We start from the raw sequence: 27585 nt of genomic DNA, 5'->3' as shown, positions 1-27585 counted from the left end.
CTCTTATATGCATGATATATCTCTGCTAAAGGCTTAGGGCATGATGATTATTGTGGGATCTCACTGATAGCTATGCAAAGCCTTTGCAGAGTCAGTTTAAGATGATGATAAATTAGAATGGTAGCTATTACCATCTATGCATTGGCATTAGTGACAGCGTGGGTGTCAGTGTATGTTCTGCCTTGGCTTTGAGATGATGTTCTTTTCAAGAATATTAAAAAAAACCAACCAACCCAAACCAAAAAACAAACCTACCGCTTAAAATATTTTCTTGAAATGCAGAAGACATGGAAACTAGACTTTCTAGAATAAAGCGTCAGATACCTATATTCAAGACCTCTACCATACATGCCTCAGTAGGAATGTGTATAGAAGTACAAAGGCTCAGGAATCCAGGGAATAGGAAGTATGAGCTCCAAGGAAGTCCTGGGAGCTACATCTTCACAATGGGTGCATCTTTCTCTGTTTGCAAGAAGTGTGGGTAAACCAGTGTCGAATATTTTTACTTTCTCTTGCGTAGCTATCGCTTTCTGAATATGCGGCCAGGCATCAGCCACAGGGCTGCTTCAGTTTCCAACCTTCTGGTTTCACAAACAGAATTTACGCCCTACCTGATTAATAATTGGAGTAGTTTTATCCTGGAATTTAAAAAGGTTAATTTATTTAAACCTGTTGTCTACATACTACTGTAGGGCAGAGCTTCTTAGCTCGTTCTCACTCCCCACAGCCTCTGCACTGCCCAGCTTCTCTAGACATTCTGTATCTGAACTTTCAAAATTTCTTGTCCTTACTAAACAAGATAAATTATGTTTTTGTTTTTGAAAGTATAATCATTTTTGGATTCTTAAATATTTTGAAGATGCCAGTTGTAATGCAAATATAATCTATGGTTTATAACGGAAAAGGATACTTGTGGTCAAAGCCATACCATATTCTGAACAGCCATGCACTCTCAGCTTTGGTTGTATTTTTATCCAAGTTAGATGCACTCTGCAAAATAAACAAATGAATAAAGTGAAAAGCATTTTTATAACATAAATAAAACATGGAGTTCCAATATTAAAAATACATGTCAAACTGAACTACAATTAACTGCACCTTTTTTTTTTTTTGTAATTTAAAAACTGCCTTGGCACACAAATGTTGTCTCTATGAATCAGTCCAGGAGCAAATTGGCTCATATACCACATTTCTTATTGCTATTATTGGAAGAATGCAGCATTTACTTGTATTAACGATTCAAATTTTATTAAGGAGCTGAGAGGCACTATATTCTGAGATCGATAAAATGATATTTTCATTTAATTGCCATTGTGGGATTACTTCAGTTTACTCCTACTATATCAGATGCTATTTGTGTATGTTTGACAAAAAGACATTCCAAAAGGGATCATGATTTTCTAATAATTATGACACTACTTTTTTTTCTGTGCCTCTTTCCAAGGTGAGGAACACAACTTGAGTCAATAAGACTCAAGACACTGCTTTCCATTCTGCAAGATAATTCTGGGGTGTACTGCACAGGTAGATAGATGGACGAATGTCCTTTTTCTCAGGGTGATAATTTGAAATAATACATTAGAAACAGTCATCTGTACAAAGACAGCTAGTTTAGTTGTACTCTGGGCATCACATCGGTACTAGTGGAAAATTTAGTGGCAGGATGGAATTAGGAATGGGATTGCCAGTTTTCTGAAGATACTTCATTATTGTCTTGTTTGTGTTTTGCTGCAAGTTAGATTATTTTTTAATGGGAATATTTTTCATTATGCAATTTTAAACCAATTTATCTAATTTTCATGTTTTGATCTAATAAAATATTAAAAATTTATTTTCCTATTATACATTAATGTTATGGAATTACCCATATGGAGATTATTCTCATTACTTAATTGCAATAAATTCACCAACCAGCTGGCTGATGAAACTGGTGGGGAAAGTATAAATAATTCCCTTGTTATACTAGGTTCGTTAAATAAACTATGAACACTAGTTTGATAGAGATTATATTGATAGGTGTTTTGCAGGCTTTTTAGTTTTCTCCTGAGATCAATACTACATCTCAACATTTTTCCAAAATGTTAGTAGAAAATATATTTTACAGTGTCTTGATAGATGTTAACATAGCAGAATTTCTGAGATACATAAACCATCTGAATAAAATATGATATTGACTGTCTTTGTTTATGGGAAATTAGTTAAAAAGCTCACTGCTATAAAAGCTTTTGTCTTTTTTTCAATACATAACTTTGTAGCTCTGCTTAGTGATTATGTACCCCGCATTCTGCTTATCAGAGTTAGCTTTTGGTCTTTATACTCTGAATGTATGTGATATGCAGCAAACTGCTTTTTTATTTTTAGATAGTTTCTATACAATAATATATATATATTATCTGTAGTATGTGTTATGTAATTCAGTTCTTTCAGAACCCAGTAATGACACTCCATCAGTAAATACATAGATATGAATGAGGCTTTTTTCTGTTTATACTTTTTTGTGATAATAATTTGATGATAAACACATTTAAGGAAATGTAAGGCAAGGCAGAACTGACACCAAGAAACTGAGAGATGCTTTTTTAATGGATGGGGGCACGGTATGGTGAAGTCTAGAGGCATAATCAGAAGTCCAGAAACAACTGTGTACATGGAAGTCTGGACTAAATAAATTTAATTCCTTCAGAGAAAAGAAAATTGAGTTTGTAGGAGGGAAAGGAAGAAAAGAAGGGAGATCAAGATTAAGAGGTAGCAAAGGAAAAGTTATGCTGCCATATAGCTGCTCTTGCCTCTGGCAATAGTACTAATGAGGGAGAAGGTGTTTAAGTCTTTTTCTGCCCCTAAACAAATCCAGATCTGGTTACAGATGTGGATTAAGGATCCCACAGCAAGATACCCTGTGTTCTGGTAGTTAGAGTGGTCACAGAGGAGGTAGATTCGACTCTCTGCAGCAGACCTTGTGGCTTCCCTATTCTGGCTGAGTACTTTGGCTGAGAAGGGAAGCGCCTAGATTATTTTCCACTATTTTTGTTGGTTTTTAAACTTCTTACTCTTGAGAAGATTTTCAGTTCTTATTTCTGTTACAATCCCCTCAAAGTGCCAATTAACGGCATTGAGAGTTGGCACATGGTTTAAAGTTTATCTGGGCAAGAGCTTTGGCAATGGGAAATACTGGCACTTGATATGTTATTTGTCCAGGAATATATGCAAGAAAAACAACTGCTTTCACTTTGAAGACACACTAGCATAAGAAGAAAATGAAAAGTAGGTAAATTAAATAAAAATATCATATTAGAAATAAAAAAAATCAAAGGGAAAGAAGAGGAATGAGAGAGAGAGGAGATGGAAGAGAAAATTAAAAGAAACAACCTGGTATAAATTGAATAGTTGTGATAGGTACTGAGTTAAAACAAAGAGGGCTACAGAAAATACAACAGAGGTCTGAATTAGTAAGAGAGTGAGATATCAAATACAAAAAGTCAGACAAATGAAAATAGAATACCATAGGGAGGAAAAAAATCATCAGAGTAGCAATACTATCTTCCAAGGTAAAAATTTACCACCATAAGGAATGCTGACTTGGACATGATAGGGCATGAAAGGTGTTATATTTATTTACACCTTCTGTGTTGTATTGCTGAGTTCTGTCAACAGATATAGGTGTTAATTTACAGGGCACGGTTGGGACACTGGATGTGTTGTTGTTATTCATGAACATGACTATTTTCATTTTTAATAAAAGAAGGAGAAAATTAGATGCCTATTGACTTCTGAAGAAATCAGATTTTTGCAAAATAATGCATTCAGTCAATTTTATACTGCATTCAGCATTCTCTGATCTTTGGTAATTCATGAGTGCTGCAAAGTAGAAGATTTCTGAAATTATATAATCTTTAAAATCCAATCAAGAATAGATTAAGATTAAGGTTCTGTGTCCTGGCCTTAGTCAGAATCTGGGGAGAGACACTGCAAGAATTCATACCAAGGTGCTTAGGAGAGTGGTATTAGTGATTAGTCCCCTCAGGCTCAGAATAAATTGGTATCTTGGCATGGTGCAACGGGGTGTTTTGCTAGCTCTTTTAATACTGACTGAGTTGTAAAGCTAAGGATAAGATCAGATATTGATAATATTTTTCCTTTTTTTTCAAAGAAACATTAGGACAATTAGGCACCTGAAATTCCATTCAGTTTCAATGAAAATTGAGGCCCTAAATGCCTTCAGATATGTGCAAATGTGTAAATGTTAAGAATACTAAGTATGTAAGATATCATTAGGCAGAATTTTAATGTATCTTTAATGCAATTTCAACTGGCTAGATTATTTTATTCATGCCTTGCCCTAACTTGTTTTCTACGTTTATATCACTGTTGGGTGATTTCAATTTAGCTCCAGTTGTGCAGTCTGAAAGAGTGCATGGGATGGTATTACCTAGAAACAGGAACACAGTATTAGGCCCTTTTTTGCCTTTTGCTTTGGCAACTTGTCAACTATAGCGTTGCTTCTTCCTAGCCCCACTGCTGTTCCACTTACCTTGCTGAAGCACGTTATGCCCCTATGTATTGACTCTCTATAGATTTTTACTGTTGCAGGCAGTGCTGCATTTAAAAGAGTGTCATACATGCATGACAAAAAAGGGAAGGCAAGAGATGAACAGCTGCAGCTTGTTAAATAGCATCCTTTAGTTCAGAGTTTTCAAGTTCACGATGTACTTAGGTTTCCATGTGAAAAATAACTGAAAAATATTTTCTGAAACCTGACCTTCTAGACTTGGACATTACACATTTTCTTTTATTATTCCAGAGAATTAAACATTGTTCTGAGATATCTTATTTTTATAAATGCAGCATTTGGAAGGTGATAAATATTTGGATTTATCAAGGCAATACTTCTCTTATTTTGTTTATTAGACCTCTCAGGATAACTTCACATTTATTTATAATTTTCTTCAAAAAACTAACATTTTTAGTTACAAAATTTTCATGAGTGCATGCATATCGAAAAATATATGTATCTCCTCTGTGCTTTGTACAATAAAGAGACCTCGCAGCTCCTTTTTATTTTCAACCTGCCTGTTATAAACATTTTCAGCTATAACAGTGTTTTTGACAAACATGATCTGCTAACAACTGAACAGTTTTTAGTTCACTATGTGTGTCTAAAATCCTGACATACCTGGCTTGCAGCTTCTGTTGTCAGATCTTCATCTGGATCTACTCCAACTCTGTTAAAAAAAACCCAAACCAAAGACATATGGTAATGGTCTTGCATACATTAGAAAGCTTTGAGGGTAGAAATATTTCTCTTGTGCCACTCATTTCCTACTAGGTGAGCAATGCAGAGAAGAGCTGGCAAAACATTAAGATCATTTTTTAAATCAAGGAAGTTCTTAAGTGTTTAGGAAACTTGAGATTCTTTTTAACTGCCACTCATAACACCTGAGATCAGATCTTTACCCTGGCTCTGATCCATATCTGAGGAGAGACAATCAAGTCATTAACCTGTGCTATGAAATCCTTCATTACTGGCACAAGAGAGGTGTTGAGGAGGAACTAGAGTTAGAGAGGTGTGTGAAGGATAGGAGTGCTGGACTGGCTTTTCTTGACTGTGCTGTGTTATGGATAGCTTGTAGCATTTGGAAAAGGCTTTACTTGGTGCCCCAGGGTATGAGGAAGCAAACCAGAGGGCAGAGGAGATTGCAGTTGGTGATGGGCAAGATAAGAACCTGGGTGGCATTTTACTAATATGGACAGTAAAAAATAAAATTGGCTGTTAAAAGTGATGTGGTGGAAGAAGTAACATATTTTTAATACAGCTGATACTCAGAACTGAGGAAAAATGCAACTGAGAAATGTTATGAGTTGAATGACAGAAGTTTGTGCTGATGTTCACACCAAGAAAGGAAGGAGAGCAGTGAGTGACGATGAACAACAAACCTTCTTATCACCACAATCTGAAGCACACAACTAGGGTGGCCAACAGCCATCCAATGCTTCACAAGCTCCTACACAGTATCGGGTCCACTGAGCTAATACAGAATTTACTGATGCAAAGAAAATATATTCTTTCACTATATGTTCATTTAAGGACATTTTACTCTTTTTCTCAGTCTTCCTTCTTCGTATGTTTTTGCTTTTGGTAATAACACTCAAAATAGATTTTAAAATAGTATTTAGTAATAACAATTATATACCTCAGCATGCTTTCCTGTAAATGTTATTCATACAGTCTTATTCAGTCAGAGACGATGACAGGAACTACATGCAAAGCAGATGCTTTTTATGTGTAAATACTAAATGGAAGAGAAAAAAGACATTTGTTTCTATCATAGCTCCTGAGCTTCAACAAATCCAAGTCCTTCAGGCATAAATACTTCTATCTTTTTATTAAAAATAATGATCCTGGTGCTGACTCAACAAGGAGACAGCATGAATAATTATTCTTTTCCTTTTTTTGTCCTGTTATTCTTAAAATTTCTAGAAAAAGCTTGTGATGGCACTGACCTATTCATTAGTTTGGAATAAAGCAAGTTAGGTATTTTCTGTTTCATTAAAGTGGAAACATTTACATGGGAAAAGCATTACATACATGGGAAAAACATTACATAGAGGTTTAACCATCTATCTGACACTGTTTTTAGTATTGTCATGTACAGAACAATGGTGTCTAGGGCCTTAACTATGCTTGGCATTGTAAAACTAAGCAGTGTGAGATAGTCCTGCACTGCAGTGTACAGTGTAACTACAATGCAATGTGAAGGCTGAAACAATGGCACAAATGCAGATTTGATGGTTCTAAACTCATAAACCAGATCAGAATAAGAAAGAGAATCCCAGTCTCTTAAATGCAACTATATATGCCCTGTTTATTAGAATTTGTTAATTCACTAATGTATTCACTGACAACGCTACTTGGCTGATACAGAAGAACACCAGCAGTACAATAGTTAAGGGTTTGCACAGTTCTGGAAATGGAAAAAATTAAAGCATTTACGCATGATAGGTGCAGCTGAAAGGCTACAGCACAAACTTCCCTGCACTCTCTTCTCCTTAATGAGCTTGACTTGACCTCAAAGAATCAATCTCCTGGGACAGAAGTAATTTAGCCTTCGTGCAGTTCTGAACTTACTAGAGTTGAGAAACTGCCAGTTCTGACTGATTGTGTGTGTTGGGAGTTGTGATGTGTTTATTATAGAATGAGCTAAGACAATAGAAAACACTTCACCTGGGACTAAAAGGACTGTAATAACAAATGTGAAAAAGGGGTAGGCAATGGAGCCAAGAGGAATCAGAGTTTCCTGGATCTGATATCGTTTCAGTAACAGTGATATAACTACTAACTAAGCATTGACAACAGGAATCCACTGGCATATGAAAAAAAAAAAAAATTAAAAAGCGGAATGTACAGAGTTTCATGAATTTGTGGTATGCTTAAGCTTCTCTGCATGTATAATTTCTAATCCTTATAGTTACAGAGAAAAATAGCTGTTTTGCCTTGTTTATTCTGCAGACAGATTATTATTATAATTATAATAGATTATTATAATATGGTACATATGAAGATACTCACATGAAATCTTAACATTAGTATCGTACATTAAAGCTAGAAAAAAAAAAGCAATGAATTTCTAATGAAATCGCACTTCTGTCTTAGGTTTTTCACATGTGAAAAACAAAAAAATACTTCAGTGCTACATGAATGCCACAGAGCCAGAGCTGATGCATTTGGTCTGGTCTTATTTAAAACGTAGGGTCAGATGCTGTTACAGTTTCTCTCATGGAATAGCGTCTTAATACTGGAAATTAGTGTGGACAGTGCAATCTTACTATTGATTTAAAGTCCATTGGAAAAAGGACTAGATTATTCTTTGCATTCTATAGGAGAGTTTTTTAATGCATTAAAATAGCAATGTATTTTGTAATAATTTGAATATTAGCAATTTTATTAAATATGCATTAAGCAGACTCAGTTCAGTCAGTTCTGAAATTGAGGCTAATTATTTCATAGCCAAACATAGTCTTGGGAGCCTAACATCAGGGACCTAGCATGGAAAATCATGGTCTGCTATAATTAACTCTGATATACTTAACATGAACTAGAATGCTATTTTTAAATTGCAAATGTTGAAAAACAAAGCATAACAAATTATATGAGACAGTCAAGACAACTGAAATTAAGCAGATATGCGCTTCAAGTTTACATCCTTGACTTCCTCAAAAGACCTGCTATATTTAATGCTATTGCAACTAGAGTTTACAAACTTAAAATTTGTATAAATTAATATGAAGACCTCTAAGAAATACTCTATTGTTAGTATTTGTATAAACATCTTCCCTTTCTAACCTTCTCAGTTTTCTATTTCTGTGAGAAGATTTAATAGATAAAATATTTCTTAGCATTTTTTATCCTTTCTTGTCTCTTTTCATCTGTTATCCTGTTCTAGTTCTTGCAGTCTCCCTTTTCCATCTTTCTGTCCCACTTTCCTGGTTGCTCTCTATTCCTGCTCATCTTGGCTTTCCTAAATATTGTATGCTTTTATTTCTGCCTTTCTATTTTTGCATCTTTTATTCTATACATTAAACATTTAGGATATTTCTCCTCTATAAAAACAAATGCATGACTTTTTAATCAGATCTCTGTTGCAGTGGAGTTGATCTACTCTATGTATTTAGATAGGCTTTAGTAATGTCTTGGATTCAAATGCCCTAGATACGAGGCGATTCAAAAATCCTGAAAGCTTCTCTGTGTTGTTATTTTTTGGGTCTTTTTTTCTGGGAGAGGGGAGGGGGTGTTTTTTATTTTTAAATAACAGCTAGATCAAAACCTGGATTCAGAGATTGTTCAGAGTTGCTATATTAAAAATCTGGAAGCGAAGCTTGTGACTTGTCTCTAGCAATTAGGCCTAAGCGTTGCTAGGAACTGTGCATTAGTCTGCAGAAGTACCTTTTACAGTTGACGGTATTTAAATCTCTGTGTGCTATCAAGTGCATAATTTTTTTTAGCAACACTCAGAATGCACTTGGTAATAAAAGGAGGAATTTGTCACTGAATACAAAGTAGTTGAGAACATCTTTTCTTACGTGACTTGAAATGAAAATGGATGGAAAGATAAATCCTAAACTGTCAGGGGAACCAGTAGTAAGAAATACAAAACCAATCCATAGGAATACCAAATAGTAAATCACTATTCAGGCATTGAAGGCTTTTAATTCCCTCACTTCAAATCACCACAATTTATCAACACTGTAGGATAAAATCTCTGCTTTCTACAGTGAAGCCACAGAAAAACACATAGACTCATGTCTTCAGGAAGATCTAGGCGTGCAGAGCAGAACTTCTGGTGTCTATACTTACAAGTGTGATTCTCAGCCCTCCCCCATTTTAGATGCCAGGAAATCTGTAAATGGAGACATTTCTCTGCAGTCTGTATTCTGACTACTGAAATTCTACTTCTGGACCTGTACTGGCTTTCTGTATTTGCAGAATGGAGCCTGGTTCATGCAAGGTGAATCTTGCTTGCAGTCCTACCTAGTCTAGCTTGCACCTACACATATTTACACTGGTTTGCCTTGCTCCAGAGGAAGTAGCCAGGTATGATTTTATTTGAAAATGTGTCCTAACAGCATCTAGTTGGTTCCATCCCATTTTTATTTAATGACTGATCAATTTGAGTGTTCTGCAAAATTGGGAAACCTGGTTTCATCGGTTATCTCAAACTGAAATGATTCCACACCACAGCTCTCAGAAGTGCCATAAATACTGGCCTGAGAATTCTACGGGTGGTGACACTATCCACTGTCCGGCTGACAGTCTTGTACCAAATATGTTTCAACTTCAGGCAACAATGAAGCTCCAAGAAACAGTTGTTTAGATGTGTATTATTTAATGCAGCTAATGATTTAATGAACAAAATATCAGAGTTGGGAAAGTTTGCAAGAGAACTGTTTCCCAGTGCGAGTAACAATCTTCTTCGATGTAAGTGTATGATGGTGAATGTGTACCTGAGGGAACATGATCAGCCTTGTACGGTAAAATGGGGATAATACTACTTCATCCACTTATTGCTCATCTATTTTATGTATTTAGCTTGTAAGTGCATATCCTTCATTATTTTTGTAAAAAATCTAGCTTAGTAGAACAATGATTTTGTTTAAAGCCCCAGCAGTGCTGCTGTAAAGTAATTAATAACAATATTGGCTTTTTTGTTTGTCAAAGGTTTTACTGGAAGAACTCACCTTAGTGCAATTGCTTCAGCCTTCTACTGGCTGTCTCATTGTAACTAAAACAGTCTTTAAGCTTATATCTCAAAAATTGCATATACTAGGAAGTGGTTTTCGAGTAAGTGATTTATAACCCAATTTTCAAAGATGGCCATTAAACAGCATTTGTAACAGGAGTCTTGAATATTTTTGCATGAATAAATCTGAAGCTTGTAGCTATCCATCATCAGTATATTGCATTCAGTACAGAATTATTAACTGTAAAGATTAGAAACATGAGCAAAATCCAAAAAAGATTTTCACCATTTCTAATAAATCATTACAATTGAAATTAAAAACCCTTCAGGATAAATAGTGATTGCTCAGGCTATTATTCTTGTCCATATGGCAGTAAGTGTGATGTGTATTACCAACAACCTGACACCTAAAATCTGCTTTTGCTTCTAGATTGCTGTATTGCTGCTACATATTGCTATTGCTGTGGAGTGATGCTGTCAAAAACATATGCTTTTTTATAATACAATATTTTAATTGACATAACCGCATGGAGAATTATGGCATGAGTATAGATCTTCAAATTTCATCTCAAGCTGATTTTGTTACAAAATTAAAATACTTTAAGTTTAAGGCAAGAATAATCACTTGTGTCTCACAGCAGAAAGAACAAATTAGTTTAATTTCATGCTGCGAAGGATTAAAATAAATTATCAGGTAAATGGTGCTTCCTAAATGGTTATGACAGCTGTTTGTCATGTGGCTAATGCTTCTATCTTATATACACAACATAGTGAAATAGAACAGAGTATTATTTTTAAACCTGTAGAATCATGTGAGTAAGAGGTAAATGTGCCATAGTTTGACTTTTGAAATTGTAATTTCACGAAACTGCAAAACATTAGTCCTATGGTCAAGGTCTGTGGACCATTTTTGGTGGACATATGAGAACTACTTGGTTGCGGAGTGGGCAATTAAATTAATATAACTGTATAAATTCCTTCCAAGTAAAGAAAGGCTGTGATGCATGAAGATAATGCATAAATGCAAGTAGAAGATAAAGTTGAAGAAGGAATTGTAGAGCTCTAGGAGATCCACAAGTTATAGTTTCTAGATACTATCCCAAGTATCAAAAAGATTGTGAAATTGTGGCTAATGTCACTGCGTGAAACTTCACCAATCGCTTCCCTGCAGCTCTATGAAGTAAAATGCTAAAATTTAAAAATAGATGATGGTTTATAGTTACATCATACACTTATGCAGATAGTAACTAGAATGATGAATGGGATCTTTAGATATCTGATACCTGTTTCTCTTTTCTGTTAATCCTATTTTATCTTAATGTCGAGGGTAGGGCTGAAATAGTTTGGTCACTTTGAAGTAACAAGGTACATCTGTATGGCAGAATGCAATATCACATGTCTTACAATCATAACAGCATGGCACTCCAGCTCAGGAGGTCTGAGAAGCAGTGATTTACGTTCCTATAATTCTACTGGCACACGCAGTAGATTATGAATGTCACTGTGTTACTTGAATATCCTTATAGAGTGGAATGAGACCTCTTGCTTAAAAATATGAACCAACGTTGACTAAAATGAGCATCATTTAACTTTTGTGGAATTTTTAGAAATCATAATTTGTAGTAGTATCAGTGCATGTGAATAGAATTGGAATAAAATCAGCGTGAAGGCTGACAGTAACCAAAATAACATGAATGTCTCTGTGGTGACAATGTAAGAACTGGGACTTATTTTCAGATTTAAGGAAAGATCATTGTAGTAGATTCTCAATCTAAAATAAGAAGCATTTTTTATATTGCTCATTACATTATGACATGCAGGCTTGTTACACCGAAGATTACTAAATCTAACCGGATGGGAAATGCAAATTGTGTGTTTATGTCCACAGACACAGTAATTACATGATTTGCAATTAATTCCATGTCAAATTGGGAAAAAATAGCAGCTACTGACTCTGCCAAACCCGCACTGCACACTTACTTTGCCCTAATGGAGCACTACTTATAGCTAACTAAGCAGATTTGACTCGCAGCACATTGCTGAAAGTTGGTTCAGGACTTTTTAATATTCAGCAGTGGGTTGCATGTGATTCCCAATTTAAAGCTTGATTCTGAAAAAATGCTGGGCAAGGCCATTTTACACTTGTGTATATATGTACATGTCTGCACTCTTTAGGGATCCAAACTCACAGTTGCTTCCTGCTTCTGATAGTGTGTGTGACAAATTTGATTTCTGTGCTTTCTTTATGACTGTTTTCTTGGACTTAACAAGAGTTACCCAATTAAATACCTTCCATGTGTGTCCCTTAGACAGTTAGTGAAACCCATGCACCCTTGGCAGCAATCATCCACTCATCAGCTGATCAGCGCTATTTTGCTTCTTTTCTGTACTGATGTCTCTTCTGTAAAATTCTCCCTCACTTTAATTCCCCCTCCCTTCATTTTTTATTTTCTCTTTATTGTTGGTTTTCCTATTTATATATGTGTATAGTCATATGTTGTTCCTGTACCTTTCATTGCACTGTAGTATGTGATTCTGCTATCCCCTGCTATGTTGCTGTTTATAGCTCTACTTTGCCAAGCAACAGTTCACTTGCATGCTTTATTTTTCTACTCCTGCCCTAGGAAGAAGGAAAACCTTTCATAAAATGATATTTTTAGTAGTTCAAATTTAGATTAATAAACTTTCTGTTTTAGAGTATGTGGAAAACTCCACTACTATTCCCCCTTTTTGATATCCTTATCTAGAAAATATGTATATTGTATGCAATTGTTTTTCTAGGAACCGGCAATGTTCAGATCCCTCTGGCAGGGCAAAGCTTTGTTCTGTTCCTTATTCCTTAGTCAGGACTGGACTGTATGTCGCGTGCTTGTACGTCAGCCATTCCCCTCCCTGTGCCCCAAAAGAGCAGCTTTTCTTCATCGTTCCTTTTTCTGAAATGCCCTCCATGGTTTTTGTGTAGACTGAATTGCAGTGTGAGGGGAGATTTCCACAAGGTGCTCAGCATGGGCCTAACTGCTGCCATTCAAGCCAATGTCACTGGTGTCATTGACTTCCAAAGGAGGAGTTAGACCAGCACCAGTGTTTCTAAAGAGCCTTTCCTTAATCTTTTTGCCATCTCACTGTTCCTGAGCTATGCAGGCATGTGGTGGTTCATTTCAGTTTTCCAGTTATCATGCTAGTGGCATTACTCATCTGATGCAGGTTTCATTAACCCGTGACTGGTGAATGGCACTTCCTAGTATCGCTGTCATTTGCTATTTTCTTTCAGTGAAAGAAATAGATAGTTTCATTCAGCTCACTTATGTAAAAAATAATATCTGTAGAACAAGATAAGCACTTTACTGCCTGCTTTTTAAGCATTTAATTTTTGTCTGTAAGCTCCCTCTTGATTTTGAAGAGCAAGAAGAGCAGAAAGTCCAGAACACTGTCCTAAGGCTACATGGCCATAGTCAGTTAATAGTCACTGCCCTTCTCAGTTACACTCCTGACTTAGTGAACAGGCATGTGATTACTTGTAGGCAATCAGACATAGATTTATGGGCAAAGGATGGGAAAGCTTGAAAGGACTGTAATCCTCCTAAATTTTTATTTTTAATCTCAGCTACAGAAAAAACTCAAACCCTCAGCAAATCTAAAATCTGGGATAACTCCATAGCTACCAGAAGACTTCTAAAATGCAACTCTCATGGTAACAGTAGAATCTTAACATTAAAATGTTAGAAAATTATTAAAAATTGTGTTTGTTCTAAATTGGAAAAAATCTGATCAGACTCAATTGAGATGCAGACACCTCTGGAGAAAAATATGGCTACAAGTTCACATCACTCAGGAATACTACATTGCAATTAGAGAAACTGAAAAGTAATAACACATGAAAAATAATGTAACTTGGATAATTTTCTAAAACTCCGTGAGAAGCTGAGACATGAGGAATGTGCATGATAATAGCTGGGATATACAGTGCAACTATCCCTTTCTCACTGAAATGGTTATTTTTTTTGAGTGCCAACCCAGTAAATCCCAACAAAGTTGAGCTTTTGAAAGATTATTGGATGACAGCACAAGCTGGCAAGGCTATCATGAGGTGACTGTTGCTTTCCATCCAAACCCTTTATGTTGTAACTGATTTAGAAAAAGAAAAAAAATAAATTTTTTGTTTTGATTTCCCTTACTTTAAGCCAAATGATCTTGTATTTTGAATAGCACATGTTGGGACTAATATCAGCCTATGTGTCTTAAGGACAAGTGATCATGCAGAGAGAAGGAGCTACTGGTGATGGAAGGTGCTTTTTTCCTTTAAATTAAGATGCTGCAAACGGGAGAGGTATAGTTGCACAAATCCATCTCTATATAACCCTTTTAATAAGAGGGAGTCCACAAAACACAATATTGATCAGCCTCCACATGCTTTAAGAAATTCAGTATTATTACCTTACCTCTCCCCATGCTGTGAGAAAATATGCTCTGTACACAATTATGAAACTGTATTAATACCACCCCCCGGAATATTATTAAAAATGTATTTTCTTACTTAGACTACTAATGAGCTTTGCCAACCAGGAAAAATTAAAACTGATTTTATAAAAGATCTGTATGAGGAAAAGAAACTGCACTCAGATGTATTTTGACAAATTCCTACAGATGAAGCCAGTTAATTCTTGTCTCAGAAATAACAGTTCCCGATGTTTGTTCTCTGAATTGCTTTAGGTGTCTCTTCCTTTATTTGCCTTGAACATAAACAGCACAGCTTTGGAAAGAAGCCCAGGCCATTATAGATGCATTACATTATTGCTAATGTGATTAACCCAAAGTAAAACATTAAACGCTCCTGAGTCATTAGTCTAAATAATGAGATGACCAACTCTAGGTTCCCTGCGCTCACAGCATGGGGAAAAACATAATGCACTTCATCTTTTGCATTGACATTTGGAATTTATCACATAAAGCTGGTACCGAGAACTATTCTGTGCGTTGCCGTTGTAAGTGAAGAGTGATGCTGGCCAAGCTAAATGTATGCTACAACCAAAACACACTGAGTAAATGCTTCTGGCTTTGCTGCTGAGAACTGGTGATGAGGTACCTGGCATGAAAGCTGTCTCTGATCTTTTCATTTAGACTGCTCTTTTCACAAGCAGTTTGTAAATCAGATGTGTTGCTGAAGTTCATGTTTAATTCCCAATTTGAAAGATGTTCACCTAAGTTCTGGCTGAAATGCTCAGAACAGCAGGAAATAATAGTAGGGACTCGTATGGATTGATTAACCCAAGGGTGTATAAATCAGCCATATGGTATATTGGAGAATCTACCTTCAAAGATACTCTGTACACTTACTTTGTCAAAGGAAAAATCAAAATGGCATTTCTGAATTCTTGAAATGGTCTTAACTATGCAGCACAATCGCCTTTAGAACTGAGGTCACTGAATTAATGAGCAGATACACTGCAGTTGACAATACAAGTAAGCATTTATGGGATTTTTTTCATGTTTTCTTATCTAGAAGTAAATAATGTAGGACAGAGCGTGCTCAGGTAGCTGTGACTTAGTAATATAAATATAGAAATAAAGCCTGCTATGAAATTAAAAATTGTTTTTATTTTATTTTTATTTTAATTATCTATTTTTAGATGACATGCATACTCATTAAATTTTGCCAAGCCTGGGCATTCACCTTCTTTTTGCATTTGAAATTACAAATCAAGCTTCATAGAGGATGAACCCAGAGAAAAGTCTCAGACTAAGTAAAATGTTTTGTACTAAAATGGAAGAGTTTTGCCTAAATTTTCATTGTCTGATGTATGCAGTGTCAGCTATTATTATCCTTTCAGTTTTAATGGTAGAGAAACTGCACAATTGTGTTGAAACCCTGTTTAAAGCCACTTTAAATACAGAAGGATAAACAGTAGCGTTATTTGTGAAGACAATGTCCTAAAACACTGCTTAATGGAAAATTTAACTTCTTATTTCTTTTACAACCCTTCGCTTCTCAACAACAAAGAATAAAAAAATGACTCAAAAAGACAGATGTTTTAATTTTCTTACTCTACCACTAAAAAAACCCCTTGCATGCTCCTGATGTAGAAAATGTAAATTAACAAGTAATAGTCTTTTTAACAAAGACTGGTTATATGGAAGTGCTGGAAAAGTATGCTCCCCTTCATCATCTAGTGTTTATCTAATTTTGTGTTGTTTTTAAATGATGAATTATTTTATTCCATTAAAATCTTGGTCTGATAATTGCACTGTTTAGTTTAGACTGGGTAGATTTCAGCTGATTATAAATTTGCTTTTGCAATATAATCCTTCTCCTTCTGAAACGTGACCCTCTACCAGTTTCAGGAAGTACATTTAGATCTCACGTGGCTGTTTCAAATGATATTTAGGCTGTTCATATAAAAACTTACAGTCTTCAAAATAGATACTGATCTGTAGTCACACTGTTTACAATATTAGACAATGCAAAAACTATTATTGATACAACATGCAAGTATGCATGCTCACAGACACTCTCCAACTCTTCATACTACAGAGGTTCCAGAGGGAAAAAGTATTTTCTAGTGCACTTGGCAAATTTGGACCAGATGTCATCCATGATAGTGTAAGGTCTGCTAGTCACGCAGCGATCATGGAGCAGTATATGGCTTTGATAGAATGTTATTCAGTTGTTTTTTTCCCTTTTTGCTTTGCAGGAGAGTTTTACTTGTACAACAGCAACAAAGATACTTTTACCTTAGTTGCTGTATATATCCAGAACTATAGGAACTGTCCTTAATCAGTATGTAAAGTCTCTTTCTAGAGTTCAGAAAGTACACTAAATGCAAATGTTAGGCTTGTTTTTTTACTGTTGAATTTAGTAGTCTTGCATTTTTAAATATGCATGACTTGGTAATAAAATTCATTCATTTGGAGAGAATAAAAGCTTAAGTGGAATGTAAATGATCCAGAAGCCCAGGTCTGGTGCCATAGCATAGGAGAAATTCAACTTATATGCATACATTTGCATTATGTCATGTTGTATTCAGAAGAATTTCGGAAATATCAGGCACTGATTTTGCATTTGTGAATACTTATTCTGGGAAAGCAAAAGTTTCAAATGTCAATGCTAGCTTTTTCCTTTTCTGTCAGCAACTCAACTGTGGCTTCAAACCTCTTGATTCTGCTAGTTCCAACCATCTCAAGTCAAAAATTTCCTAATTTTCTTTTCTTTAGTAATCAACTGAATTGGCATTCTTGTCTGGTTCGCTGGGGGCTCTCTCCTAAACGTGCTTTTTTGACATTTTTATGAGTACTCAGGAGGAGGGTTAGTCATCTCCTTGTTGAATAGTACTTAACTGTGACAATGTATTTAAAGTTGATAAAACACTTTGTTTTTAATTAATTAAAGCCTTTATCTTTTTACAAGAGCATTTGGAGACAGTCTTCAAAGCTTCTATTTTTTTTTTTTTTTAATTTTTTTTTCTTCTTCTCCTTATAACCATATGCAGTTTGAGCATAAAGCCTGAAGCACCTAGTTGAAGTTGGCTGCTATTTAAAATGAGTGCACTGGAAAAGGAGTGCTGGGAGGATGAGATAGGGAGTGTGCTGTAAAGATTCATCATTTTATTTATGCTTCTTATTTTGCTTTGCAGTGTGTTGGAAGGTGTTTGCTGCATTATGGTTAAGAAAGGGACTCTACTTCTTTCCCATTCTGTTTTTTGCCTTCTCGTAAAAATAAGTATAAACTACTCTATGTAGCAACTGTGAGCCAACATCTGAATTTAAGCAGTGATGATAATGAAAGCAATAGCTTGCATGAGATAATGAAGAGGTAAAGTGAGCAAGTAGAGTGAGAAATTGCCTCAATCAGGGATCCCCAAAGCATGTTATACTTCTGCCTACAGGCCAAGAAAATAAATGAATGTTGTTATGACGGCCTGCACCAGCTGAGGATCTGTCCCCATTTATCCATTGTCACTCTGTTTCCCTGGGGCTCTAAGTAATTCTCTGTGGCTAGTGACTTCAGGCATATGTGATAGTTCTGTTCGTGTATTCATAAATATGAGATACTTTGACATTGGCTTCAGGTTCCTACCCTACCAAACAGAGCAAGAAATCTTGATAGCTGAAAGGCAAGTCTAATGCTTAAAATTCTACATGCCCCGCACTTTAATGAATCAGTAAATGCTGTGAGACAGTATTACTTAAACCTAAAGGATAAGCCTTGTGTTTGAGGTATAACATTGGGATACAATAATTGAGTTGTAAACCACAAAAGCTGTTTTAATTTTTTAAAAGCCCTATAAAATATAACTTTTCCTCTTGTTGAGAGAAAACATTTATTGACAAAATCATCAATAAATTAGGCTTTTTAAAAAAGGATTTTGTGTAGTTTTTTGTTAGGATAATTGCTGACATTCTGTTTAGCTTTGTACAACTCAGAAAATACCTCAGGGAGCTTGCTATCTAAAAGACAAAACTGGGAAGGCAAAAGGCACTGTGAAACTTGGAAAAGATTAATTAATTTTACATTTTAAATGTATCACTGCTCCTTTCTGGGACATGCATCTTCTTTCTCTTATATAAGTGTAGTGCAGGTTGAGGTATATGTAATAAATTGGATTGAAAGCTCTGACATTTACTTAATCTAAATCGGAGAACTTGTCACTTGTTTATAATTAAGATTTTCAATGTAACTGATAGTAAAATGGCACACAGCAGTTATAGCTTAGATTTCAAAGTGATAGGGCAATACAAACAAATGCTCTGATAGAGAATCCAATACATTGCTTCTTTTCCAGTATTGCATTTAGCATAAATAAGAAGGATGTAGGCTGCGGACTGTCTTCTGGAATTAAGTTGGGAAAATGGATGATTTTATTACTTATCAATGTGAAAGCACTAAAATAGTATTTCTGAAGATGTTAAAGAAGGAAATAATGCTACATTTTGGTCAGTAAACTAAGACATGGCAACTGAATCAGATTTGGCAACTCATTTTATGGGCTGATAATTTTTCTTAATGCTTTCAGAATCAGTGAAATGTAAAACTATGCCCAAGCATCAGTTTCAAAAGGAACAGAAGCACTGGGGAACCCAAATGGTGCCATTTAAAATGGGAGCTAATCACACAAAGCCCTTCAGATCAATAAAGGACAGGCAGTTTGATGAGAGATAATGTAGTCCCACTGATTTAATGAGGGAAAAATAATGATCTTCTGTCTTTTTTGAAAGCTTGATCTTAAGTAAATTCAAATATATATATATGTAAGGGTCACTAGGTCAGAAATCATGTGAGCAATCATTCTTCTGTAGACTACTGAAAGACCTGGTCTTTACTATACAGAAGATTACTGTATTTTAGTTGACGACTCATTTTACATGAAAAAGAAACACTTATTTGGCCAGGAGCTGAAACCTCCCTAGTGAACGCATTAACCACTATTCTACAGAACTATTTTATCTCATTTTCTGGTTCAGTTAATTAAATATTTCCAACTTCTCTGCTTTCCTCTACATGGGCAGAACTGGTGAGGTTTGGCTTAGAATTCCTCCAGAAAGGTGGAAGAAATAAGTGTGACTTGAACGAGGCAGAGGAAGCAAACCATCAAGTTCGTGCCACTAGCTGATGCAGCAGGCAAGAGGCAGGGCCTCTCTTGCTCTGTCTAAAATGAAAACAGAGACTGCCACAGTGTTTGTAGGAATCCCTTTGAGTGGAGATGAGAAAAGCTTAGGGACTGATCAAGACTCAAGAGATTCAGGCAGACTACCCGAACCTACACTGTGATTCCTGACCAGGCTTAATGCACATAGATAAGTGAATAATTGCAAAGGTAACTGGCAAGTTTCAAGGTCATAGTATGCAACACCTTGTCTACTCCTAAGATTAGCTCAGCAAAGCATGGGTTTTTAGGATTGCTGTTTAGAGTATTTTGCATATATGAAGCTTTATATATAAACTTTAAACAGCTGTTCTGTATATTTATTTACATAGAAAATATCTTGGTTTATAAAACCATAATTTTATGTACAATTTCAAGATTCCTTTATATATTATTTGTAATTGTGTAATAAAATGGTGTATCTCTTTGAAGAATTAAAAAAATGCAGAAACTGATAATATATTTTTAAGTGCATTGAAATCAATCACTTCTTGCTGAGATAAGAGGTGATTTTCTCATTTAAATCTCATAGAGATACTGACTAGCAAATCACTTGGGCTATTTCTGCACTGATAATTCACTATAAAAAGCCTGTATTACAGTGTAATTAGATGCTTACTGAATGCTAAAAGCCCATACTGTTATACAGAGCCTAGGTTATTTAATATCTACTTTAATTAACCTTTCACATGCAACTAATTCTGGATCAATTTGATAGGTTTGTTATCAAGGGTGCCAGAGCTTTCCTTCCACTCTACATTGTAAAAAAGAGCAGAAAGTTCAGAATTTCTGGAGAAATGTTTCACAAGAGTTGAAATTTTAATGAAAGCTGAAGTTGCACAGTTCTGTCACTAAATTCCTCTGCAAAGCCAGATCTGTGCAGTTATACCAACATGTGTTTTTATTTGTTTACATTTACAAGAATATTTCTGTCACAGCCCATATACTGTATAAGACCATTAGGGCCTAATTCTCTTCCCAGTTAGCAACTTTTTTCTTGTTGAAAGACAAAAGATATGTTTTTGGGTTTTTTTTCCCCTACACTTCATGTATAGTTTAAAAATGGTATTAAATGCTCTTGCACTGCATGAAACACTTGATAACAGAAAGGAAAACCACAGGAAAGCTTGAAAAAAACTGAGAAAAGACTTGAGAAATTTTGGATTTTTTCCTACTCGAATGATATTTTAAGTCAAAATGAAAAGAAAAATTTCATCCCTTCAAAATGAAACATTTGTTTCATATTTTCTCGCTGAAGAAGTTACAATATTTGTCAAGTAAAATGGAAGAAAAACGAATGTGTGCACTTTGGAAATTAAGCAAACAAACAGAAGTGAAGAACATATGAATTTGATACCCTTCCATTTTTTGGGCCATCTGACAGTATTACACAGTTCTTAAAATACGAAAGTTCAGTGAGTTTCCAGAGCAATTATTTTGCAAAAAGCAACAGTATCTGATCAATAATAGAGAGAGTTAAGAGGTATCTTGATCAATACTGACACAGCAGGGATATAAGATTCATCTCAGTAAATGCGATCATTATTTTTTCTAGAGCTACAACTTCATACCACGTATTTATCTCAAACTTTTAAAGGCTCAAATTATTTTTCTCTATCTTCTATTTACCCTCAAACAATACAGGGTTTGTGCTTGCATCAATTTAATTTTGGTGGACTAGTTAGAGATAGAGGTACAAATTAATTTGGCATGTTTTGGTGGAAAGTAATAAATCATCAGTTTTGTTCTAAGGTCTCAGATAATTAATTAAGACATTCCCTAGCAGTATTTCCAGGTAGGTTTGTTAGTTATTTGTAGTTTGAACCACTTTATCATGTTGATGGCTGCATAGCAGCTACCTGTTGTATGACAGAGAGGTAAATTTTAATGGAAGAAAAAAATGATTCCATGAAATAGATTTTTTTTTTTTTAAATGCTCAGACATATCAAAGCAACAGTATTTTAAAAGATATTAAAGACATATTTTAATTTACAGAAATCCTGCTGGATGGATTCTATTCCAAGCTGTAGGTTTATTTATAGTTTTCTGGTAATATCTATAAACTATTCTGGAATTTTTGCATGTGGAGATTAATCCTATCATTTATTCCTGGTAAAATGAAAGGCATGAATCTTTCTTATTGCTGTGTAATATTCCCACTCTTTTGTACCAAATATTCTAGCAATATAATTGTATCACTAATTTCTTCCTTCCTTTTCTATTTTCAGTAGCCGTGTGGAGCTAGAAATACAAGGTATGTGAGGTAGGATTTAAGTGTCTGCCACGTTAGGATACAGTGCCCCAGATAAGACCCTTCTGGCCAATAAAGACCAACAGAGTTGATGGCAGGAGTCAGGAACATGTCACAAGCAAGTTGCAATTGCAATCCAAAATCTCCCATTCAACAGCTCCCAGGACTGCCTGTCACAGTTGCATTCAAAAAGCCCAAGTCCTTTGTATTTTGGTCTTTTTATTTTGTTATCAAGCACAAATGTTTTTAAACCTTTAGTATCATTCAGGCAAAATGCTATGGTGAATAACTCTGAGAGATCAAATGCACACCTTATTTTAGCAGAAAAGTACCTTGCAAATAAATGATAGGCATTTCAGGAGATCACTGAGATTCATTACCTGGATGATTTCTCATTTTCAGATAGAAATGAAAGGAAATTATCCAATTTCTCTTTTTGTAATAATATCCAATACATTTAATGTCCAATTTCATACTGCTTCTTGATTTATAGCATTTACCAGGCTAATCGTGCTCTAGCTACTATTATAAAACCAGCTATTACATTAACCCATTCAGCATGAGTGTGCCCCAAGAAGTGTATTCTCTGCTCACAGATAATTTCATGTGTGATGCTGAACATCTCAGGGTTTGAAGCAGAATGCATTTCCCTAATATGTCTTCAGTCAGGAACACCAGACCATTCCCTATTTCTTATAGATACTACATACGCACTGTGGATATACATAGCTGTAAATCCAGAACTGGTGGCAAAGACCACCAGGGAAAGTATCACATCTAGTAATATTTGTGTATAAGAAAAGATCTTTAACTTGGATCTAAACCAGTGTTTTAGTCTGTGCTGCTACAGGAGATCAAAGGGAACAAAGTGATAAGCCAGAATCTGATCTCATGCTGTCTGCGACCCATGTCACAGGTAATCAATAGATTACCATGCAAATTACTCAAATGCTTAATCACAATGATCTCTGCTGTGCTTGGCCAAACTTGAAATTGCTGATAGCTATTTATAGTAGCTAAATGTCTTATAGCTGAAGCTAAAACTCTGCCTCTTCCTCTGTCCTCCTGGATCACTTGCTACCCCTCTACTGGTGGATAGAGTGTGACTGGCAGCCATGCAGTTTCCCAAGTCAACGCTAAATTACTATTTTTCTGTTGTACTCAGACTACTGTGTTTGGAGCAAGGATGAGGCTCATCAGCAAAACTGTGTCTTAGAGATAACACTCCTTTGATAATCGTGGGACAGTGTTTTCTCTGAGCTGTTGTTTTGGACTGTCCATGAATTCACAGAAAAGCTTCCTTGTTAGTTTAGTTTTATTTGAATAATTTTCAAGGTGTTCTTCACAATTGTGAAACTTACTTTTTAAATAGCAGTGTAGATTTTGAGACCTAAGAGCCTGCACATAAATCTGTAATATTCTAATACTAAAGAGAGCCTAAGGTGTCAGGTTTCTTATGTATATGATATGTATATGATGTTTCTTACATGATTTCTTATGTATATGTGTTTGCTAGCATAGAAACGTTCAAACTATTGTCAGTATAAAAGATGCTAGGCAAAATACTGTCCTTTAGATGTTCAAACAGTAGTTATTTAAAAATAACTGCAGCATTAATGGTTAGACTTGTTTACATTAAATTAGAGATGTTTCTGGATTTCAGAGGGTTTCGTTAGGATTTAAAAGGCTTTCCAGGCAAAGGCAGTATGATCTCTGTTAAAAGTATGTCTGGGTTAAAAGGAACTCAGTGGGCTGAAGTGGCTTGGCTGAAATTGGGTTCTCAACAGGAGTGTTTATTGCAGCATGATTTCAAATACTTACTGTACTATGACTAAAGAGGAATATGACCCTGGAAACAAAGAGCTTTTTTTATTGGAGCTATTTCTGTTACTGAGAAGGCATACCAGTTAGACTGATTATGAGTATTCTAAAACCAAAACAGAATAATAAACAGTACAAAGTGCACAGAAATATAACAGTACTTGAAAATATACTGTCTTTAATTGAACTGTTCATCTCTATGTTTGGTCACTTGCAAATTACAGTTGAAGATACTTAGGCTAACATTCCATTTTCAATAGTAAATCAACAGATCCTTCACTTTCACTAAATTGTTTTCCAGGACTCTAGAAGAAATATGACCTAAAGGAATATGGTTATAGAAGACAGAATGTGCCAAGGCCAGGAGAAAACATTTAATTAAACCTCCTTTTCTAAACTGACCTTCCTTCCTCTTGACAAATGGTGAAAGGAACACAAGTGAAACAATTAAGAAGTTTTATAATAATTTATAACTATTGAATTATGGGTCATCTGAAGATATGAACACATGCCCTTGGCTGTTGAATTTGGAGTATCTCAAGGACTGGCTATGTTTCAGGAGGGATAATCCTTGTGCGCCTATGTGAGGCTGAAAAAGGAAAGCTAAGATGAATTTACTCAGACTAAACCTTCCACTTAATTTAGGAATAAATGAGGAGCAGTAGAGATCAAACTCCTACATGAATCTAGTTCATATCAAACGACTGTAAGGAGATGTACTATCTTGTACTCCTTATGAGCAGAGCAGAATTCAGCAATGGAGTACAATATTCTGATGAGGCTCTTAACCAGGCAACAGGATCATTCCTCCTCTCCTCAGCTGACTGCAGCCTCTTTGCCTGGATCAGCTGTCAGGACACTATTCTTTCCAGTGCTATACATGTGTCTCACTCCAGTAAGATTAGAGAAGGCATTGCTCCACTTAGCATTACATGAAACTGTCTAAATCAAACCTTTGAAAGTGACTTAGGAGCTTCAGCTCCATTGAATTTCAATGTACTTGAAGTTTCTAAGCCACTTTTGACTACAGGACTTTGGAGTATTTTGCAGAACATGTGTTTAAGACTTACTATTATTTGTTTTACTGTTTGGGAATCTACACAAAATAGTTACTTTATCACTCTGAAAGTTTTGATATGGCTAAGAGAGTCTTGGGATTCTTAGTACATTCTTGTATTTAACAGTAAGAGATAGTGTCTCAGGAGCTGAGAGGGCTCAGTCACCTGCTGGGAAGTAATAAAAAGGACCCAGTACAGTTTGCTCATAAAGCTCTGGGTTGTCAAGCATATGCAAATGCTTTCAAGTTAGTTGAAGGCTAAGACCTGTGTGACCTTTGCCTGTTTGCTGTGTTTGACCATCTTCTTAAAGCTCTGAATACCAGAGAGAGGTGCTGCCAGTCCTTTACCCATGCGGTAGACTACTGCAGGTTGTGTCCACCCTCAGTATCTGAAAGGCTTCTTCCTCACTATCAGCTAAAGATGCAGAACCACAAGCTGGATAGTGGTGGAAGAAGCCTTACATGAGAGGAATTTTCTGTGAAGTTAAAGGTGAGTGGTTTCTGATAATGCCTTGATCACTGAGTACAGTGTTGAGTAATACGCAATTCTAGCTTTGTGCCCACAGCAGATGCTGAAAATAGAGGCTGATATGAAAATCACAAGTTTTAGTGTTGCTTATGTCTTGTTTAGATTGCTTTTAAGCCAGTTTGTTATTGTCCAAAGATTTCTGTTTAGCATACATTGTGAGATCAAGCATGGTAATCACCACCTCTCCCATAGACCCCATTCATACAGATTTCTACAAATGTGGTTTTGAAGATAATTTTCTGTTATAACTGATTTGATGAAGGAAAGTGAATAAAGCTATCCAGATGCTACAACCATATGATGCAAAATCAGAACCTAGCTCTGGCAGAACTCAGAAATAGGTAGATTTTTAATAAGAAAGACTTGTATGTCATTATAAAAGAAGGAAGTATCAATCTTTCTGTATGACTGAATAAATATAGTAATGTAGGCAGCACCATTCACCTTGTCTAAAACAGTCTGTTAATCCTTTGATCTAAAGTGCATCCTTCTTTGTTCTTAGGCTGTGGAAAAGGAAGGTTCCTGCTCAGCACATTCTGTTCTGGAGCCCTGAGGCTCAATCATATTATTACCACCATTTCAGCCCTTGAGATTTCTTACCACAACTGTTGCCTTTCTAGAAAGGTAGAATTCTTTCCAAGGCCAACAATATTGTTTTTTTAATTTGAAAGGCCTCTGCTGGGAAGCAGAAAGAAAAACTTTGGAAGCCTAAAGTACAGATCAAATCTGATCAAAGCTTCCCACTTGGCAACAACAAATGCCACCACTGTGGCATTGTAAACTGTCTTTTTGCAGCATCTCTTTGAACACAGCTGAACACTACTATAGAGTTTGGGAATAATGAAAAGAATATTTTCGTTACTGAAATAGTAGTGCTATAATACTGGCCAAGGTCATGTTGTTATTCCAGTTGCCCTGTCATAAAGTTCTGTCTTTCAGAAGTCTATAACCAGTTCATAAGGGATGGGATAAGCACAGACTCTTACTCTACTGACCAATTTTTTTTTTGTAGACAGCCATGGTCACAAAGAGTCAAGCCACAGTATTTAGCCTCGGTGCCCACCTGCATCCCTTATGTGATATTCTAGCAAACATGCACACTACCTTAACCTTTGATGTTGGAGCAGAGGATTAAAGTGTTGGATACTGAAGGAACTAAAATCTTGACTACTTGGAAGAATAGCTTATCCATGAAACATTTTTATTGTAAAGGGATATACTAGCATTCTCAATGATATTGAACTCTGGCCCATGGCTTTTGGGTGCTGATGTCTGCTGAACGCTTATTTCCTATTTAGTGGATTTGCAATATGGCAATGGGTGGGAGTGTAGGAGTTAGCAGTGTTTTGATCTTCTAAGCTTTGCACTGTAGCACTGAATAATATTGTAATTTTATGTTTCAAATGTGATACAGTCAAATAGTTGGCTTTATTTCAAAAGCATTAATAGCTAAGCCAGATTCTCCAAATGTTTTGGATACAGCCATATAATGTTTTTTCCTTTTTCATTTAGAAATCAGTGCTGTAGCCATACCACAAGGAAACCCCCAGAAAAGTGTCTGGTCTGTTTATATTTTACAGCAAAACTTCTAAAAGTGGAACAAGAAAAACTCAGAATAAAACTTTAAAAACTTTCATAAAAAATTTACTTTGCCAAAATAATAATAATATGGGTGGGTAAGAAATCTTCCAATTAAGTCTTTCTGCAACTTTTAGTCTGAGTTCTTATGTTCTGTCAGTGTTGTTCAGTGCAGATATACTGTCAAAATAGATATGGGTAAGCCCCTATAAGGGAAATATATATTGGTTGCTTGAATGATTCAGTCTGTGAAGAATAAATAGAAGGACCTTCTAGACAACTCTTTTGACTTTGGTAGTTTCTTATCAGCGTCAGAGATACGTCTACATGTAATCTGTAGATGATTTTTCCTTTCCTTCATTGCTGTAGGTCTGGACAGGGGAGGTTACTGCATTCTTGACCCTTGCAAATGACAGAATTTTTTTTTTTTTATGCTGATAATATTGCTCCCATTTTACCTGCACTCTACTCCTAGCCA

At 35.6% G+C, this 27585-nt stretch overlaps 1 protein-coding gene across 1 annotated transcript in view; it reads right to left on the bottom strand.

The window, feature by feature from the left end:
• Positions 1 to 910: 910 nt before the first annotated feature.
• Positions 911 to 27585, bottom strand: part of LOC104529670 (sodium/hydrogen exchanger 9-like) — a gene marked incomplete at both ends in the record, with an annotated part of 66739 nt that continues 40064 nt past the window's right edge. The window contains 2 exons of the mRNA XM_010174035.1: positions 911 to 990; positions 5171 to 5219. Of these exons, the coding sequence (XP_010172337.1) occupies positions 911 to 990; positions 5171 to 5219 (129 nt within the window). The remainder of the gene's footprint in view (positions 991 to 5170; positions 5220 to 27585) is intronic.

The sequence above is a fragment of the Antrostomus carolinensis genome, unplaced genomic scaffold (assembly GCF_000700745.2).
Source record: "Antrostomus carolinensis isolate BGI_N321 unplaced genomic scaffold, ASM70074v2 scaffold19348, whole genome shotgun sequence".
Classification (NCBI taxonomy): Eukaryota; Metazoa; Chordata; class Aves; order Caprimulgiformes; family Caprimulgidae; genus Antrostomus; species Antrostomus carolinensis.
Note: the sequence above shows the minus strand (reverse complement) of the source record. Positions and strands in the feature narration are given on the sequence as shown.